Source organism: Ursus arctos, unplaced genomic scaffold (assembly GCF_023065955.2).
Source record: "Ursus arctos isolate Adak ecotype North America unplaced genomic scaffold, UrsArc2.0 scaffold_25, whole genome shotgun sequence".
Lineage (NCBI taxonomy): Eukaryota > Metazoa > Chordata > Mammalia > Carnivora > Ursidae > Ursus > Ursus arctos.
Genome location: NW_026622930.1, coordinates 16,534,366 through 16,556,270, shown reverse-complemented (window position 1 = coordinate 16,556,270; position 21,905 = coordinate 16,534,366). Strand labels below are relative to the sequence as shown.

The 21,905-nt window shown below is 35.2% G+C and overlaps 1 protein-coding gene across 1 annotated transcript; it reads right to left on the bottom strand.

Annotated features, from left to right (window-relative positions):
- Positions 1-556: 556 nt before the first annotated feature.
- LOC113267407 (thymosin beta-4-like) lies at positions 557-805 on the bottom strand. The gene has a single exon (XM_044389965.2). The coding sequence runs from the start codon at positions 803-805 to the stop codon at positions 557-559; it is 249 nt and encodes an 82-aa protein (XP_044245900.1).
- Positions 806-21,905: the final 21,100 nt, after the last annotated feature.

Here is a 21,905-nt window from a genome sequence, read left to right as displayed (position 1 = left end):
AACTAAATAAATAAATACATGTCAGATTCTGTAAGTTTTCTGGAGATGCCAAAATAATTTTGTATATTGTCAACAAGTAAAGAAATGCAAGGCTAGGTCATGAAATGATTATAAGAAAACCAACTCCACAGTTACCAACAAAAATAAATAGCAACATACTTTCAAAAAATAATTATTCAGTTTGTCTGCTATTAGCTTCATAATATTCAACAGCTAAAAGAGCCAATGAGAGAAAAAGTAAAGACAATCATTTTACAGCCTGCAGGACACCTTAGACCAGCTTGGTTTTTACTCTAGATTTCACTGTCGTCCCACCCAGCTTCTTCCTTCACCAACATGCAAGTTCTTTTCCTTCCCTGCCAGCCAGACAGGCAGATGGGAGAGGTAGGTGTGGCCTTCCTTGTCAGTAGTTCTTGATTCTTTGATGTGAAAAAGGGCAGCATGGTCATTTAAACTCAATCCAATCTCTTTGCACCTTACAAAGTTAAACAGCTAAAGGAGGAAAATAAGAAGGCAATCCTTGTGGAATGTACAGTGCCTATTGGCAGCACACCCCTCATTGCAATTCCCCTGCTTGCTTCATCTGTTCAAGTGCTTCCTTCGAAGGCACTGGATTTTTCTCTTGTGCTTCTGTCTTTAATTTTGACTTAACAATTTTCTCAATCTTAGCCATGTCCGGTTTGTCAAACATGGTTGCAGAGGAGGCTGGAGCAAGGCAGGCGAGCAAGCGAAGTTTGATCTGTGCTTTGCATAGCGGCCACTGTCGTGCCCAGAGGCAAATTTTAATGGATTCTCCCGTATCCATGAAACATACAGTTACCTGATCCTGTATTCTCTAAGCCATCATTTTAAATATTGAATGATAAACTAGGTGTAACCATGATATTCCATGTTTTGGAATGATTGTGTTAATCCTTATAGAACTTTATGAAGTGGGTATTCTATTTATCCTCATTTTATGTATGAGGAAACTAAGTATCAGATAAATTAAGTCATGTAGCCTGTAAAAGAGACAAGATTTAAAGTCAGATCTGAGTACTTATAACTAACTGGTCTTAATATTGTCCTACTCTGCGGAAGCCCATTTTACATGAGAATTCCCACTCAGCATTCTAACCTTACAATTCCTTAAATTTCTCCCTGTCAGTGTTCCACTCCAGAACTGGGCATGGGCTTTAGAAAAGCTTCACGTTAGAATTCCAGTACTACATTTCTACCATGGTGTTTTATCATTCCGACACTATCACACTCTTACCCTTACCTCACCTGCTCTGAGCTTCTGTAGAACTTCTCCATTCCTTGATGCCTTGTTCTTTCACCTGTCATCCTTTCCTGCCCTAACATATTTTCTTACTCAGCCTTGAACAAGTAGTGACACTTTTAGTTGTAAGAACAGAAGCCAGACCCAATTATTCAAGCAAAAGTTTATTTGTCAATCTTAGACTACATAGTACAAAAATGTAGTGACTTCAAATGACAAGACTTAGGTGTTCAACTGAGTTTGAACATGGCTCAGTTCAGGTGCTAAATTATCTCATCAAAATACTGTCTCTGTCTCTGTCTCTCTCTCTCTCTCTTACTCCTAAATCCTGATTTTTCTCGGTGTATGGGCTCCTGGCTAATATATATACACATATATCTAATCATACATGTATACACAAATTTGTATTCTATCTTCCTTATTCTCAGCAAATGTATGCAACCAACTTAGATTAATTTAAGGCCTTATAAAGTATGAATTCTTTTTATTTCTGACCAGGGTCAAGTTTGAAATTTTCTAAATGTATTCTCCCTCCCTTTCTTCTAGCGTAACAGGTTGAGGTATATTCTTTTGTCATCATTCCATTTGTAATTATTGTTACTGCTGCTATTCATTTTCCTGTAGTACTTACCCACTATATTGTGTGTGCTTGCCAGTGACTTCTTTCCTTCACCTTAGAGATGTTCTCAGACTTGAAGAACACTCACCACACACGCTTTCTTATACTACGATACTGCTCCATCGCCCTCCTTTCTTGCTTAACGTTTTTAAAACGTTAAGTCTTCGCTAACAGTCCCTGATTCTTTGCTTCTCATTTCCTTTTTCGGCTCATTGCATTATAGTTTCTGCCTCTACTCTATTGAAATTGTTTTGGCAGATATTGCCTATAATGTCCTTACTGCCAAATTCAATTGATAAATTTCAATTCTTATCTTACTGGACATATGGGCTGGTTCTCTAATGCTTCTTTTTGATAACTTGGCCATTATTAAAGCTCTCTTCCATTCTTTTTTACTTTTCTGACTTCTTTTCTGGACTTCTTTACGAAATTCCTAAAGGTAGGTCTTATCCAGGTTTCTGTCATTGGATCCGCTATGTTTTATTCTAAATATGTGAGCTGGAAGAGCTTATCTAAAGATTGAGCCCTGATGTCCCCTGGAAACCTGTTTTTTTCATCCAATAACTGTTTTGCCTTCTTCCCTTATTTGTGTCCCACAAATACTTCAAATTCAACATACTGAAGCTCACCATTTCTCCAACTAGACTCCCTAGTGTTGCTGCTCCCCTTCAGATGAAGTAAAGGTTAACCATTATTGTAGTTACTGTTATCATCATCATCATCATCATCATCATCATCATCATCATCGTCATTTGATATTATTATATTTATATTTCTAGAATCCCTTTTAACACTGGGTGCACAATAGCTTTTGAAACAATAAACCATGTTAATAAATAATGCATTCCCATCTTTTAAGCAAACTTCTACACAACTTTCTGAGAACATATCATCATTATCATTAGTTTAGTCCTCTTCCTAAACTAGACTAGCTTGAGAGATGAACCATAAGTTATTATTATATCTCTTGTTTCTTCACAGTATTTGCCTCTTTGTTGAGTTTAGTGAATGTTATTAAATAAAGTAAATGAAGATTTTCTGACAATAAGCCTTAGATTTTGGTCTAATTGAAATAATTGAAATATAGCCTTTTTTTCATTTTCTTCTTCTGCTTCTCCTTCTTCCCCTCCCCCACCACTCTCTTTTTCTCCTTCTCCTTCCTCTTCCTCTTTTTCCTCCCCCTCCTCCACCTTCCCCTCCTCCTCTTCCTCTCCCTCCTCCTTCTCCTTCTCCTCTTCTTCTTCTTCTCTGCCTCCTTCTCTTCCTCCTCCTCCTCCTTCTTCTCACTACCATCACTCACTGAATTAATTTACTAGGATTACCATAACAAAATATCATAGGCTGGGCAGCTTAAACGACAAAAATATATTTTCTTACAATTCTAAAGGCCATAAGTTCAAGATCAAGGTACCAGCAGGGTTGTTTCCTCTGAGGGCTCTATCCTTAGCTGTCAGATGGCCAACATCTTGCTCCACCTTCACATAGTTGTCCCTCAGTGCATGCACACCGTTAATGTTTCTCTAGGTCTTCTAATCCCTTATGGGGCATCAGTCAAATTGGATTAGAGCATACCCTAAAGTCCTCATTTTAAATTCATCACCTCTTTAAAGCTCCTGTCTCCAATTACAATCACTTTCGGAGGTCCTGGAGGTTAGGACTTCAACATACAAATTTTGTGGGAATACATTTCTGTCCATGACGCTGACTCATTTGGTTACTTCATCTTTTCTCATTATGTAAAATCATGAGTTGATGATCATGTTTTTATTTCTAACCTGGACCAATCCTCTAAAATGCAGTCATGGCAACCCCATCCTTCCAGTGCTGTAAGACAAATGCTTCTCAACTGTCTTCTCTTTCTGTTTCATCCTCTGTCTAATCCATTAGAAAACTCTGGGCCCTTCCTTCAGAATATATCCAGATCCTGACCAACACTTCTCGTCACTTCCTCTACAGTTACTGCACTGCAATCAACCTACTTCCATTTCTAGAATTGTTGTAAAAGCCTCCTAGCCACCCTGGCTTGAACCTCCACCTATGATCTACTTCTAACCATCTGTAGTCTTTCCACGGTAGAATAGCCAGAGTGATCAACTTTAAAAACTAAATCAGATGATGTGGCTCTTGAATTCAAAGATTTCTAGTAGCTTTCTATCTCACTCAGGGTAAAAACAGCAATAAAACAGCTCATGGGTCATTAAATGATTGGATTCTCACACAACTGGCTCCCATACCACCACTATCTCTTTGACTTACTCTAGGTGAGTACACCATTCACTCATTCTCCTCTTGCCACACAGGCCTCATGGCTTTTCTTCTACCACATCAGGTATGTTTCTATCTCAAGGACATTTCACTTGCAGTTCCTTCTGCTCTGGAGTGCCCCTCCCCCAGGCATTCTCATGATTTATTCCTTAACCTTCTTCTGACCTTTACTCAAATATCTCCTTTTCAGCAAGGCTATCTATGGTCTCCAAACATATGATAACAGACCTCCCACGCTGTACTTCCTTTCTTGTTTTACTTTCTCCCAGTGTATTTGGGGGAAATCTTTCATATTTTAATGATTCATTTATTTCGTATCTCATCTTACCCACCCCAACAACATATACACTCACTAGAATCTGAGTTTGATAGGGAAAACAACCTATTTTTTTTTTCTTTTTCACAATCTAGCAGAAAAGAAAGTTTGCAATCCTAGTCAGCAATGATAAAATATGTGGATTTGTGAGATTTGAGGTATTATTCAGATATCCTAGAAATGTTTTTGTTTTCTATAGGCTAGGTTTTGCTCTTAATGCTGATGAAGATAGTTTCTGATTTCTAACTTCAAAACTTATATTAGGTGTTCTGTAAATATTACATATACACGATGATCATAGTAATATCTGATCAAGAATACACCAAATACTGTTATGTTTCCTAGTTTTCAGAAAGAGTATGGTTATTGAAAGAAAACTGAATTTTAACTAGTTTCTGAGAGGATTCTTAGCATTGAAGCCTAATTACGAGCACTTATGTGTCATTACCATCTTTTTTGGACCTAACCTTCAGAGTCTCGCCGATTCACTGATTCACTATTCACTGATGTCTCTGTCATGTTTCTAGTCATTTGAAAGCATCCTCAGAAGAACTAAACACACATTTGTGAAAGAGAAAATCAAGTTCAGTCCTCAGGTCATCTTTCTATTGGGAATAGGCTCTATGAAAAATGAATGCCAGTCCATGAACCCAGAGATGCAGAGCATCACATATTACTTCCTGGTCTTAAATTAGCTTAATTTTTACCTCTCGATTCCCAGCCTGCCTTGGAACCATGAAAAGTAACTTCATTTTTCCTAAAGGTCCCTTTTCACTCCAGGATAGTGCAAATCCTCAATGACCTGAAGGGCGGGGGTGCCTAGAAGTTCACTTCAGTCCTTAGTCATCTTTCTTTCCCAGTTACCACAGAGACCCAACTGTTCCAGTGTTCCCTCATGGTGCTGGCTTTACTGCTCCTTTGTCTTACATAGAGCCCAGGAATCACTGACAGGTCTGAACCCAAGTAAATATCGTTTTTGATGTTAGTCTCCCAAGATAGAAACAGAAAGATAATGGGACAAGGAGTATCACAGGCATTTGTTGATTAGAAAACTTTTCTCTTTTGAAAATTATTTTACTTCTTAGCTCCTTACAGGACATTTAGCTTTACCTCCTCAATGCCTTGAGGTTTTGAGAAAAACAGATGCCTTCAGGGGAATTGTCTGTGGACAACTTCTGCTTTCTGCATTACTACAAATTTCCCTTGTAGAAAGCAAGCATAAAAACCTACCCTTGCTTGAATGAAAAACAAAATGGGAAAACAGAGAGAGAAAAAATTCACACAAACATCTTTAAAATGTTACTGCCAAGCAAAGAAAGACAATTATCATATGGTTTCACTCATTTATGGAACATAAGAAGTAGGAAGGGAGATCGGTAGGAGAAGAAAGGGAAGAAGAAAGGGGGGGGGTAAAAAGAAGGGGGAATAAACCATGAGAGACTATGTACTCTGGGAAACAAACTGAGAACTTCAGGGCGGGGATGGGGGAATGGGATAGGCTGGTGATGGATATTAAGGAGGGCACGTATTGCATGGTGCACTGGGTGTTATACGCAAGTAACGGATCATGGAACATTACATCAAAAACCAGGGATGTGCTGTATGGTGACTAACATAATATAATAAAAAATTATTATAAAAATAAAAAAATAAAGTGTTACTGCCACAGATTTAATTTTATTTGGAGTTACAACACGTAAAATATGGAGAGAACAAAAGCACCTATTAAGTGAATGAAATAAAGGTTTTAGGATTTCATCAGAAATAGTTGAAAGGACTAGGAGTAATTATTCTTAAAAAAAGGAAAATATTATGTAGTCATTTTGTTCTCAGTTGCTCTGAAGGGAAGAAATGAAGAGAGGCATGTTTCAGTTTAGTGTGAAAAAGGAACATCAAAGTTTGATGAATATGGAGAGAGAAAAATATGGATTTGTTCCCAGTTTCTCACTCTTCAGGTAAGACAGATAGCGTATGAGTCTTAATTTTTTAGTCTCTCTCTTTTTTTCTCCTTCATTCACATATTCAATAAATGCTTATATAGTACTTTCTATGTTACAAGATTCAAAGCATTCCGTTCCATTTTTTTGTGTCAATGAGCAGCAAAATTTAATATTTTGCTTTCATGGCATTTACTGTTTAGTGAGGGGGATAGAAATTAGCCAAATAGCAGTTTAACGTAATGAACAATAACAGTAACAAAACCTATGGAGGAAAATACTAAAAATGGAGTTGTGACAGAACTAACACTAATTCTGTGAGGGCTGGAGAGTGCAGTGGAGGATGGACTGGGGTGGATGGGTAAGGTCTTTGAGCTGAGAAGAGAGTGAGCCACCTTGAGGGAACTGAAAGAAAGTCAGTGAAGAAAGAAAACTAGAGGAAAGGAGAAGGAGCCTGGAAAAGAAGACAAGGCTGCAAACACATAGAGATAGGAAGGATAAATAAAATGTGACCATTTACCTGAAAACTTATAATAAGCCAATGTAGTTTTATTGGTGACTACAAGATGGAGGTCTAAATTCCTTGAGGAGCCTCATAGAGGTATTGTCAGGACTGAAAGAACATTTGAAAGTGATCCAAAGGACAATACCAATGGCAGCCATTTGTTAACAGTTACAGTTTGCTATAATATAAGCCATTGCATTCTGAGGTAGATAATTCCTAAACTTTATTTAAACAGAAATAAAATCATCTATTGGAATGTCCTTCAAGTTAGTTTTGCCTTAGGAGAGAGTTTGACATACTGGAGACATGTTCTAATTTTATTCTAGTTCTAGTTTTATTAATTAATTAATTTATTTGTTTATTTATTTATTTAGACTTCTTGATCCTCTATACATTCTGAGGAGAATGACACCATGGCATTAGAAACAAGTTTTTGTGGTTTCACTGTACCAGAAGCCTCTACAGTTATAGCTCTCCTTATCTGACAGAGTTGTTCAGGAGAAATTCATACTCATAGATTAATGGTGAAAAGCTAATAGGTGGAAAAAGTTTCATGGGGTCTCCTGAGGTTTTATGCATTGAAAACCCAAGAGCATAAGTTTTAGTTAGGCCTTTCATTCTTCAAAATGATGGGTTACTAGTTATTTATTTCCAATCTGCTTCCATAAATAATGATGGAAGAAGATTGGAGAGAATGAGACTGGAAACTTTGATAGAGCTTCATAATCCCCACAATAACCTAAATCAATATACAAATGATCTAGTAAAATAACCTAAATCAATATACAAATGATCTAGTAACCTAAATCAATATACAAATGATCTAGTAAAAATCAATATACAAATGATCTAGTAAAAATAGTTTTCTTGTGCCTTAAATTTAGCTTAGATATGATGAGACTATGCCAATGTACAGCAGGCTCATACACATTATATATTATTTTGTTTTGGTAGATATTGTTTGTGTCTGCTCAGACTCTCTGAGATCCCTTTTATCACTTAGATATGGCTTTCATCCCTAGCGACCGTAGGTGTTTTGGCTAATGGCTCATTGATTCATATCTGCAACCTTCCCCATGGGAGTTCTTTTGCATTATTAAAGGTATTGCACATGGGGCACAAAGCCTCTCCCCCTTCGTCAAAAAGGGATAAATTCTGCTATAAACTTTTTGCTCCAAATCTCTCTGCAGGATCTGACTCAAGGCTGACTTCAGCTGAAACCACATTCATGTGTGTATTCTCTGTGTCCTGCCCAACTGCTTTTGCTCCTATCAAGGTTGAGTCTAGGAGCACCCCCTGAATCAATCATGTAGACAGGAATCCCAGCCTCAAACTTTGCTTCTGGGAACTCTGACTTAAGACACATGGATATATTACTCTGTAGTCTTTGAGAATTCCCTTCTTATGCAAAGAAAAAATAAGTATTTCTTAAAACAATATGGGAACTTAGGTAAATGGCACTTTCTATAAAAATATATTCTATAATGAAATATACTAATATACTCTATATCTAAACTATAGATACATATATAAAGAATAGATACATATATCCCAAACATTAAGAATTAAAATAATAATACTAATAATTTCTTTAGAAAAAGATGACTGTCTTTAATCTCTATTGATAGCTTCCTGTGCATAAACTTCTTAGTTTAATGTAGTCCCACTTGTCTTTTCTTTGTTTGTTTGTTTATTTGCTGTGCTTTTAACATTATAGGAGTCTTAAGGGTCTCTACATACAAGATCATGTCATCAGCAAGCAGAAAGAATTTCACATCATCCTTTCAATTTGGATATCTTTTTCTTTTCTCTCTCGCTCTTCTTTTCTTTTTCTTCTCTCTCTTCTTCTTCTTCTTCTTCTTCTTCTTCTTCTTCTTCTTCTTCTTCTTCTTCTTCTTGTCTAATTGCTTTGATTGGGACTTTTAATACTATACTGAACAGAGGAAACAATCAACGGAGAAAATTTTTCTCATGAATGGGTGCCGAATTTTGTGAAATCCTTTTCCTACAAAATTCATAATCTCGAATGATTTTTCTTCTTTAACTTGTTCATATGATGGATTACACTAATTGAAAATTTTTTTTGAATTTCCTTTTTATGTCTTTAGTATTTTTTAGTGTGGCACTGAATTTTCTCAGCCTGCCACAATGAAAGACCACAGACTGGGAAACTTTAAACAGAAAAATGTTGTCTCACTGTTCTGGTGGCTAGAAGTCCAAATTCAAGGTGTATGCAGTGTTGTTTCCTTCTAAGGACAGAATTGGAAGAATTTGTTCTAGGCCTTTCTCCTTGGCTTGTAAATAGTCATCCTCTCCCTCTGTTCCTTCCATTATCTCTTCTATATGGGTATCTGTGGCCAAATTTCCCCTTTTTATAAGGACAGCAGTCATATTCAATTAGGGCTTACAATAATGGCCCTATTTTAACTTGATTATCTCTATAAGACCCTATCTCTAAATAGATCACATTTTGAAACACGGCAGGTTAGAATACCAGCATATCTTTTTGGAGAGAACACAATACTACCCATAACAATCACTTTATATAGAATTTATCAGTACTGCTCTGAGTATTACATTTATGTTATATATATATATCATATATATAAAACACATAACTTATAACAGTTTTGGGATGTCATTATTTTAGCATTTCTTTTTTTTTTTTTAAGATTTTATTTATTTATTTGACAGAGAGAGAGAGACAGCCAGCGAGAGAGGGAACACAAGCGGGGAAGTGGGAGAGGAAGAAGCAGGCTCCCAGCGGAGGAGCCTGATATGGGGCTCCATCCCACAATGCCGGATCACGCCCTGAGCCGAAGGCAGACGCCTAATGCCTGAGCCACCCAGGCGCCCCTATTTTAGCATTTCAAGTAAAGTGTAGACACCTTACCTCACTTTATATCCCTTTACCCTTCTCCTTAATAATATAACTATCTTAACTATTTCTTCTACATGCATTTAGAACCTTATCAGAGTTATGATTTTTGTTTCAATCCTCAATGACAATTTAGAAAAATTGGGAAGAAAAGGAAAAACTCTTATATTTACTCATATGTTTGCTTACTATGTTCTTCTTTCCTTTTTGATATTCTAAGTTTCTTTCTTTTATTATTTCCTTTCTGTTTAGGAACTTTTTTTAGCCATTCCTTGTTAGTTCATTACTTGTGACAAATCTCTTCTTTTTTTCCTTTTTCTAAAAATATTGTGATTTCCTCTGGAGGATATTTTTCTGGGATATAGGATTATGAGTTGATAGGATTTTTCTTTTCAACAGTTGAAAAACTTTATTCCATTTTTTTCCCAGCAGCCATGATTTCTGATGAGAAATCCATTGTCATTTTGAATTTATTTTTCCCTGCAGTTAAAATGTCTTTCTCACTGCCTTCAAGGTTTTTTCTTTAGTTTTCTTATGCTTGACTATAACTGTATCTTGATGTGAATTTTTGGTGGTTTATCCTGTTTGTGGTTCCTTAACTTTTTGAATCTATAGGTTTATATCTTTTGCCAAGTTTGAGAAGTTTTCAATCATTTTTTCTTCTCTTCTGGCTCTGTGATGACCACATGTTAGATCTTTTGTTATAGTCTGACAGGCACCTGAGGCTCTGTTCATTGCTTTTTCAGACTATTTTCTCTCTGGTGTTCATATTGAATAATTTCTGTTGTTTCATTTTCAAGTTCACTGATCATTTCCTCTGTCACCCCAATGTTACTATTGAGCCATTTCTTGAGGCTTTTTTTTTTTTAAGTTTATTTCAGTTGTGGTTTTTCGTTCTAACATTTCCATTTGGTACTTCATATATCTTTTATTTCTTAGGTGAGACTTTCTATTTAGTTGCTGATCCTTTCTATTTTTCAATTTTTCAAGTATGTAATTGTATGTTAACACATTTTTATGATGGCTGCTTTAAAGTCTTTGTCAGATAGTTCAGATATCTGTGTCATCTCCATGTTGACATAGATTGTCTTCTTTTTCAGTTTGAGATCTTACTAGTTCTTTGTATGATGAGAGTTTTCTTTTTTTTTTTTTAAATCAAAACCTGGATATTTTGAATAGTATATAGTATGACTCTGAATTTTATTACACCTCTGTTTTAGCTGGCCTTTTCTGACACAACTTTGGTAGGGCAAGAGAGGGCACCACCTTGTAGGTGACACGGAGTTGTTTACAAATGAACAGATTAAAAATGGTAACTATGTGGATAAATATGTAGTGCTTTTCTGATGGCTAAAACTATAACTTCTCTATTCTATTCTTACAAGTCAGTCACTAAGTCCACCTTACCCTCTCACACTCAAAGGTAGGGAATTTATGCTCCACCTTCTCAAGGGAGGAATAACAAATAATTTGTGGATTTATTTTAAAGCCATCATATATAATGTGGATCAAAGAAGTCAGACACAAAAGAGTATATACAGTGTAATTCTACTTACATAAATTTTTTCAAGGCAAAAGTAATTTCTACTAGCTGTCAGAATAGCAATTATTGTTGAGGGTTGGTAGTGACTAGGAGATGATGAAAGAGGTGCTTCTTGACTCATAACTGGTGATGGTTGAATAAATAAGCTAGACTTATCTTTAGAAGTTATTTGGGCTATGTATACACTTTTTATTTAAATGCTTATCTGTGGATACAATATACCATATTTAGTTCAAAAAATAGGGGGAAAAACTTGAACAGGGAGTTCTTAAAAGAAGGTGATCAAGAGGACAACAAATGCATAGAAAAGTGACCACATTCATTAGTTATTAGAGAAAACAGAATTGAACCACATAGATATATTTCAATTGAATGTAAGATCACCTGAATTAACTACAACTCTTGTATTTTGCTGGTGTGGATACAACTTGGTCTAGCCAAGTGGTATACCCACTTTGGAAAAACATTTGGCAATTTGCTGAAGCTGAATATGTGCATATCTTAATCCTTACCAATTCCACATCTACGTACAGTCATGTTTATATGTGTATCCGCACTTACCAGGCATGCATGCACAAATGATCATAGCAGCACCCTTTACAGTAGTCACAAACTGGCAACCACTCAAATATCCATCAGCAGTTAAATGACTGAGTCATTCATGGTATGTCTATAGTGAGTATACTCTGTAATAATGAAAAGGAACTACACTCATGAACTTGCAGAAATGTCACAAACATAATATTGATCTGAAGAAGCCAGTTGCAAAAGTGTACATTCTGTCAAAGTCAAAAATAGTTCAAACTAGGGGCACTTGGGTGGTTCAGTAGGTTAAGCATCTGATTCTTGAGTCTAGTTCAGGTCATGATCTCAGGGTCATGAGATCAAGCCCTGAATTGGACTCCATACTCAGTGGGGAGTTTTCTTGAGATTCTTTCCCTCTCCCTTTGCCTCTCCCCCTGGCTCATCCACTCTCTCTTGATCTCTCTCTCAAATAAATAAATAAATAAATAAATAAATAAATATTTAAAAAATAGTTAAAACTAATTTATGATAGAAATGAAGATAACAGTTACATTTGCAGCTAGTTAATATCCAGGACAGGGCATAAAATATTCTCTAGAACTCTGCAGTGTTTTATTTGTTTTTAGTCTTAGTGCTGGCTTTATGAAGATGTTCACTTTAAGAAATTCTTGAAACCATACACTTATGCTTTGTACATTTTTCTGTAAGTATCTTATGTAATAATTAAAGTAAAATAAAAAAATAAAATGTGGAGCATGCATACCTGTAACAGCATTGCAATACTGTAATATTGGGAAAGAAGAGGTTGTCATTGGCAGAAGAAACATTTAGAGATAGAGACATTCTCTAAAATTGTAAGGGTTTTGTTTTTTTTGTTTTTTTAAGAATTTATTGTTATTTTAACGTACTACATACTTTTTTGATAGAAGTCAGTAGCAAAATGTCAGGAATATAGACTTTAATTATACTTTCCAGTGGACAAAGAACCATATTCTTTAGAACTTTAATGATTTTTCTGGTGAACAGTCCTACATATTGTGGAAATTTAGTAGCCAGAGAAGGCTTAATATGTCTGAAATACTTTAATGATTAATTTTGATTCATTTTAAATAATAGAGACCAGTACAATTTTTAGTCATAGAATATTAATAGGACTCACTGGCACTTTGAAAAACTCCATAACACTGTCATTGAAAACCCCATTAATATCATCAAGAATATTGGGGTGACATGGTGAGCCAGGTGACATATTGGAGTCACGTTTTCCTTCTCTGCAGGGGGATACAACATCAGTGCTCAGGGAATATAGAATGGTTTGAATTAAGAAGTCTAAATGCTAGGAAGAGAATCCAAATCTGAAATTTCCAAATGACAGCTTAGATACAGAGTGCCAAATCTTATCCCTCTCATGCTGTGCTACTGAAAGCCAAGAAAAACTAAAACTCAACAAAGGGACTTTTCATGCTATCTCTGGTGATCCAAATCAAGAAATCTACTCAGGCTGGGGGCCATTAAACCAAGAGCTGCTTGCGATGCTCCGAATTGGCCAATGCCAGACTCTACCACACCACATTCATACACATGTTAGATTAACTGGTTGTGCTTCACCACTCTTCATTTGAAAAAAAGGGGCTAAGAGAAAAAGGTGCTAGTTTGACTTGCTATTTATGGGATCATAATATTTTCATTAACTATGTGTGTGTAATTCAGTGAATGTGTTAACACTTGGAAACATCTGAACCACATTAAGGGATAAAGTACAGGCTCAGCATGGAATAAAATCGCCAATATTGCCAACATATCCAGATTATTTTGTTTAAAAAATCAATAACGTGCCTGAATAACTCTAAACATCTGGATATTTGTAAATACATGTACGAACAACCTCATGTTTTGGCATCATGTACAACTGGTGACACTGATGGATTAATCCTAATCATTATTCCTTGGGAACATTGACCAAGAAACTGTAACATTGTGATTTCATCATAATAACTTGAATTGTTATTGTACCTTATGTTTTTCAGAATATTTTCACATGCACTGTTTTATCTGTCTTATTTGAAACTCTTTACAATTAAACAGAGCTTGCTTATTATTTGCTTCTTTTAAGCCAATAATAGATGAAACAAACAATGGATGAAATGTGGTTAAGTAGCCCTACCTAGGTAATAGTCGGTTCCCTGCAGATGAGAACCCATTTTAATTAAGTCTGTTGACTTGTCTCTCCTGAAACTCTGATATCATGGAATTGAGCGTAATGTATGGTGGTTGTGAAATGCATACATATATTGAGATTAAAAAACACAATAACTTATCTTGATATGTTCTCACCTCTTGTGTGTACCATGATATTACTTCTGACATTAACACCATGAGGAGTGATCCATACACAAAACTAGATCACAACTTTTCTGCAGACTTAGAATAGGAGAATTTTTGAGCAGAGGGAAGCCTACTAGTCACTTTTTGAGACATGAGGAAGCAGCTCAAAGACAGCTCTGGACCCTATTTCAAGTCACATAGTAAACTCAGAGCTGATACTAGAACTAGTTCAGTGACTCAGGCCAGCTATCTTTTCAGGATACCACATATTAACTTCTTCAGCTGAAAACAAAAGGAAAGAAATTCTAGATAAATAGAATGAGATGCTTCCTAGACAACATTACTGGCTATATTCTTGTTGACACCTTCCCAGGATTATTACAAACAATTTTAGTTACATTTTGGAAAAGTTTTGATATCTTCTCTGTTTCAATCCATCTGGACAGTAGCCTTGCTATAGTAAAACTGGTTTGCCTTTCAGATAGGACACAGGACCAGAGGCAGCTTATCCTAGAAATAGCATTTGTTGTAACAATTTAGGGATAAATATTTTTTCTCCGTGAGTCCTACCTAAAGCACTTCAATCTCAATCGTTCAACATGATGTTTATTTTGTAAACTTTCTACCTTTTCGATTTATGTAAACATTTTCACTTAAAATGAAATACCTCCATGAGGTGTGAATTTGATTTTTGTACATAAGTAAGAAATGTAAAAAGAAATATTTAAGCCTCAGGGGAAAGTTGATGTGAAGAGCAAATTTACAAGAAATGCAAAGTGTTCCTGATTGCAAAGTAAAACCATATTTTATAGTGCTTTATCAAAACTATACTTGCTATAAATCAATGCTGAATTTTCAGTACATAGTTTATTACATATTACATACATACATATATCTTTATACCCACTCCTTCTCTACTCAGTTTAATTAGTTACTCTGATATTTATGGGTGAACATTATCAATCCAATACTAGTAATTGCGTAATCTATAAAATAATATGACATGTTTTCTGGACCATAAATTAATTGATGTAAAATGAAAACATTTGTGAGGTTTAGTATGTATTTCTTAATGTAAGCACAGCCAACTCCAGGTTCTTCTTACCTCTTTTCTAAAATGCATTGGTTTGCTTTTTTCCACATGAAGCCACACACTAATTCCTCAGAACTTTCATAAGACTGGTTCAAGTGGAAGAAAATCACTGAATTATTATAAGGTGGTCTTTTTTTTTTTTTTTTTTTTTTTTTTTACTTTCCCAAACATGTTAAGTACAATTGAATAACATATGCTTATTTTATGTAAGTGTTCATTTATTTTTAAATTTATGTAAAGTTAAACCTTTTTTATAGCTTGTTTTGAAATGTTTGGTTTTATGTCCTTAAATTTAATTTCATAATTAAACTGATCTTTTGAAAACAAATAATTACAATAGTTGCTGATTTTTGTCTGGATCCTTATATATGCCTATATATAAATATATATATATATATATATATATATATATATATATGCATCTATATTACATTTTTCAAATGCACAAAAGTTGCTGTTGCTATAGAACCACATGGTTATAAACTAATGCTATTTTCCATGCTACCCTATTTGATTGAACTTTAACACTTGTATAATTCTCATTGATAATTTCCAATTTCTGGCTACAGACTTTCATTTCTTTAAATTTAACATTCTTTTTTTAGATTGTCATCTTGGCCCCATTCTTATTTTTATCTAGTACTTATTTACTAAGTTCTCCCACAGCTCGTAGGAGATTTATCCTTTTGCACATTTTATTATTTTTTTAAAGGTTTTTACATTGATAATAAAAAGAGACTAAGAAGGCCTGCTTTTTCTGCCATAGCATACTGTATTTCAGGACATAAAGTAACTTGAAACGCTGTGTCTGATATTATTCTGATAAAATATAGATCACGGTCTTTCTAAGCAACTTGAGCTGGTTGCTTACTGCTTCCCCATACGTGGAATAGTTACTAATATCTAATTATCAGTAAATCAATAGATGTTTGCATTCTTATTAACTGCTACAAAAAGCAATTATTTAGGTCTGTGGGTCTCTCCCACATGGGTCAACCTTTCTCTTGGTGAGCTAATTTTTAAGCAAAGGTAAGCCAATGCAATATTCTCTTGTCTATCTACTTAACACCCATTAATTTCCATCAGAAACTAGATTGATTGTGTGCTTAGAAAAGTAGAGGAGTTATTTGAATATCATGCATTAGTATTCTTTGTTGCTGTAGTTGTCAGGAGTAAGAAGTTGACTAATTTGATTCAGACTAGATTTTGCTTCTTGAAGCAACACATGCAAACAAACACAAAAACAAAATACAAAAACAAAAACAGAGCATCTAAATGTGATGGAATTTTTGGTGTATTTGTGGATTTATAATATTAGCTGTTTATGAGTTGTCAGCTTTTTTAACTGCCTTTTTCCCCCTTCTGAACTTGTAAGTAGCCAAGCTAGTGCATTAAAATTAAAGCCAGAAATGTCTGCCATGTTTCTTTTTATGTATATGCATTTATTTACCCTTGGGATTTACCTGGACTCTTGGAATTCTCATGACTGTTCTGTAAAGTAAGGGGGAGAATCAGTAAACCCTGAAATAATTACCATGTAATTGTTGGACCAAATATGCTAAACTATAGATTACTCTGGTGGTTTCTATAATAGAGCATCCAATTTGGCCATTTTGAACACATTAAAAATTCATGAGTAGAATTTGTGTTTTATCAGTTGAAATACTCTTAGTGATTCATTAGTGCAGGTTGAGCCATGCTATTAAAAAATACTCAAAACATGGAAAACACATGAGAGCACTGCACTGACACCTGCCCACCGCAGAGATTTAACATGTTCACCACGTTGCTATATTTGTGTCAGGTCATTTTTGTTTAAACAGACAAACATTATTAATAGCCATTATTTGACTTATCCCAATTTCATCTCTTTCTCCCAGGAGGTAACTATTATTTTCAAGTTGGTGAGTATCCCTATCATTCATATTTTTATAGGTAGACATCCCCAACAATCTATGCTTTTGCTACTTTGAATATACTTGTAATTGATTTAGTAGTGTACATATTATTTTGCCCATTGCTTTTTTCACTAAAAGTTCTGTTTTCATGAACATACACACACACACTCATATATATATACATATACATATATATATATATATACACACACCCCCATAGATCTAGTTAACATTTTAGAATTTCTTTATATGACTATGCCATTATTTATGTATATATTTTCCAAATGAAGCATATTTATGTAATTTATAATTGCTCATTTATGCAAACATGCTATTAATGGTGAATATTCTTCTAGGGTATTTATTTGGAATTAAAATTTTTTGATGATAAGATTTGTATATCTTTGTTGTTACCTGACTCAAAGTGTGGAAGGTTTTTTTTTTGTTTTGTTTTGTTTTTGTTTGTTTGTTTTGTTTTGTTTTGTTTTGCTTAGGTTAAAACTTAAGCCACTCAAAATATTTCACCAGCTCTTATCGGGTGGGAAGAAGCACTTGGTCATTTAAAATAAAATAATCTTACAAAACTAAAAGCAGTTTGAAAACCTGAGTCTGATCCTCAGAGTTTCCTCCATAAGGCAAATCCTTTTAAGCCAGATTCACCCTGAAGCTGTTTCCTTCCAAGCAGTGGAGAGCTTTTTGCTTAAGAGGGTGTGCCATTCTCTCACCCAGGTTATGACCATCATCAGTTTGTAAAGCTGATACAAGGAGCATCATTTATAGAATTCAGAAAAGGCATGCGTAAGATGCTTTATATTCTGCGTTCATTTGAGTCTTTCTGACCATCCTAAAAGTCAATACCTTGATTCAAAAAAGGTATACAACGCAAGTACCTAATACATCCATCATCTGATGTTAAATAGTAGAATCGAAACTTCTAGTCTCATTCATTTGGAAAGTTTCAATGTATTGCACACATTTCCCCTGATGATGCTATTCTTCTACCTACTAGCACAGCTCAAGCCTTTGTGCAGACCTTTCTCTACGCTCTTTCTGTAATTCAGTGTCAGGAGATTCACTCACACTTCATGTTTCTTTTCCTCAAGCACATCTACAAAATGATTAAATTGCCTAAATTTGTCTATTCTAGCAGTCCTATTCTGAAAAGAGATGCAGAAAAGGGTCTGTACATGGGAACCCAGGTTTTACGTATTAATCTTCCATGTATTGCTGACAGCAAACTGCATGAAAATTAGGACTCCCATTTGAAGGGACATTATATGGAACTCACTACATAGAATCCATTTGATAATAGATGGTACCTCCTATCTGACCCTGCTGCCTCCAGTTTTTGGTTTTTTGGTTTTTTGGGTTTTTTTTTTTTTATTTTTTTCTATCCCATCTCTCACTTGCTGCCAGGATTCTCTTTAAAACAGAAACAGGATCATGCCAAGCCTTAGCTTAAAAATTATTGATAATCCTCCAATTCATTAATTTTATTCTAATCTTCAACAGAAGCTTAATTCCCTATTTCTTTTTCATGTTCTTTTTCATGTTCTCCCCTCCTCTCTTCACTCTAAACACAATTCAGAACTAAACTTTGAATTTCCCCTAAGGCCCTGCAAAGACTTGCTTTCTTACAACTTCCATGCCTTTGGATATATTCTCTCTTCTATCTGGAATGCCCCTACAATCTACTCTCTGTCTAGCAACTCCCTTCTAATTACGCAATGTCGTGTGTGCATCTCCGCTATCAGAGGTGATATGTTTACTATGAAGGGCTCCTGGTGTCTCTCTGCAGGTAGAATTAATTGCTCCTTACTTATGTTTCCAAAATATTTATTTTTCAAAAAAAGATGTATGGTAATATTTTGGATATGTCTTTTTTGAGACCCAAGTTTCTGAGCTCAAAGATAGATTTAAAAAAAAACACAATTTAAAAACATTAAACAAGGGGCGCCTGGGTGGCTCAGTCGTTAAGCCTCTGCCTTCGGCTCAGGGCGTGATCCCGGAGTTCTGGGATCGAGCCCCACGTCAGGCTCTTCCACTGGGAGCCTGCTTCTTCCTCTTCCACTCCCCCTGCTTGTGTTCCCTCTCTCGCTGGCTGTCTCTCTCTCTCTCTCTCTGTCAAATAAATAAATAAAATCTTAAAAAAAAAAACATTAAACAAGCATTATTATATTTCATCTATCTATGCAAATTGGAGGTGTTCAATAGATATATGCTCCATGTACATATGAAATCTCCATTGTTTGGTATGTGTTTTATATTCATGAAACCCATACTTGTGGACACATGTCATGTTCTAGTTGCATTCATCTACTCGATGGAAATACAAGTTCCCACTCTGCTACAAAGAGTTGAAGTTTGCATCTTTCCCCCGAATTATTGCCTGTGTTTTGGGTCTCCGAGTCATGGGTTAAGTCTTTGACCAGAGGACACAGTAAAACGAAGTGGCGTCTGCTGAAAATTGACTAATGATAGGCACCTCATTGAGACAGTACGTTAAGCCACGGCAGTGACAATATTTCTATGAATAAGGTGTGAAGGTATGAAGGTCATGAAATAGTGATCTAATTTGCCTCCTGAACTCCAAGAAGACAGCTTGAATGGATAACATTTTGCGGGTAAAAGTAACCTTGGAAACTTGGATCCCAGCCATTCAAGATTGAGCTCTTCTCCAGCTATTACATTTCACCTCACACTATAATTTAGTGCTGCCCTTTACAGGATATCCAAATACCACACAAACATTATATTTATGACAGCAGAGACTGTAGCTAACTTTCTCCAAACACTTGTACCATAGATCCTTGCCCTCCAGAAAAAAAAAAAAAAATTTTTTTTTTTTTCAAATCATGTTCCTTTGGACAGACTACAAAGACCTGATCACAGATCCCTTGTCACTTTTCTCTTTTTGAGAAATATAACTTTAAACTACTTTTGAATTATGTGAGAAGAGACAGTGTATATTTTCTACTTTAAAAGCAATTTAAGGTGGAGTTCTCTGGCACAAAGGCAATTCAAAAATAGCTGAAGCTTAAGAGTTGAAATTCCCCCTTGTCTGTTATATATTGAACAGAGTTATTAGCAATCAGAGCTGTTTTCAAATACTCAGTGCAAAATTACAGAAGTGTTTAGTTTTATAAATACTTTGTAGGCAATGAAACTGTCAGATAGAAGGCACTATTTATTCAGTTAGAATTTTGAAGATTGGTGAGCCATTGGGTGCCATTTAAAGTTCTTTCAAATTAAAATAAAACAAGGATATAAATTGAATTTAAAAAATATGAAATAAGGGCATCTTGATACTTCATGTGAAATGTCATTCCATTACGTTACTTGCAATTCATTACAATGCACCACTTGGTGTGGGAGATATTTTAGTTTGATATTAAGATCAGGAGATTTGGACTCAGGAAACGTTTAATTCAAATCCTGTCTTCAACATTTTTCTATTTATGGCAAGTTCCTTAAACTACTATGCTTACACAGTTTATCTATCTAAAAAATACATGTATGTCATCATACTTAAAAGTTTAATGATCTTCATTGAGAACATTCTTCCATCCCAAACTTAATTCATAGGTTTTTAGAAGATAAAGTGCCTTCTACATTGGAAATGAGATTCACAGGGAAGATTGAAAATATTTCGGAAATATTTTTAAAGATGCTGTGTTTTCGGTAAAGTAATAAAGTAGTAATCAGACTTTGAATTTATATACTATATATGAAAGGAATTCACTGCAAAATCTCATGCACACGAAGTCCCAACCCAGAGACATAACAGTGTAACTCATGTGGGTAGCTCTGCATACATCTTTAAGATGCAGGGAGTTCTTAAGGGGCAAGACAAAATTACTCTATGCAAATGTCAAGGTGGCTATATCCTGATAGATGGCATAAGAAGGAAAAATTAGCATTTAAAGTTCAGGTCCTTTTTAAGACAGGGAAGCATGATGCTGTATCACTCCTGGTAAAGCTGAAGTTATATGCATAACATAAGGGAAATGATGGTTAATCAGATTTAAAAACATACATATAGGGTGCCTATATGGCTCAGTCGGTTAAGCATCTGCCTTCCGCTCAGGTCATGATCCCAGGGTCCTGGGATAGAGTCCACATAGTGCTCCTTGTTCAGTGGGGAGTCTGCTTCTCCCCTTCCCTCTGCCCCTCCTCCCTGCTGGTGCTCTCAATCTCTCTCTCCCTCTCTCTCTGGAATAAATAAGTAAAATCATTAAAAGCACATGTATACTTAGAAAAGGCAGCTAGACAGGTAATAGGTAAATGAATGGCTACATATGCAAATGGTGGAAATAAATGGCTTATGTGGATCTCCAATCAAAGAAGCTGCCAGAACCTTCTGTCAGTCTGGAAGACATAGTTGAGACTTATCCTCTGATGGCATACTCAAAATAGATTGTTTAAGGAAACATTTTCTAATACCTTCAATCTATTTAGATTTCTTTTAAGGTCTACATTACAAGACCTAAAGCATGTTATTTTTTAATTAGGAAAATAACAATTGGAAAAAAATTAACAGCATGATTTCAATGTAAAAACACAAAATAGTTTTATTTTTTTAAGTATGACATTGTGCTACTATTTGGATTTTTATGTCATAATTTTAAACATCTGAAACTTGTGAAAACTTCAGTTCAATTATGAAACAAACCTGGAATTTAGTATTACTGTGTGTCAGTTTAGTTTAGACTAATATAGGAAACATAAAAGCAACAAGTT

Bases quoted from the DNA above. Each gene is read 5' to 3' on its own strand.
- LOC113267407 (XM_044389965.2), bottom strand. From the start codon at position 805: ATGGATACGGGAGAATCCATTAAAATTTGCCTCTGGGCACGACAGTGG.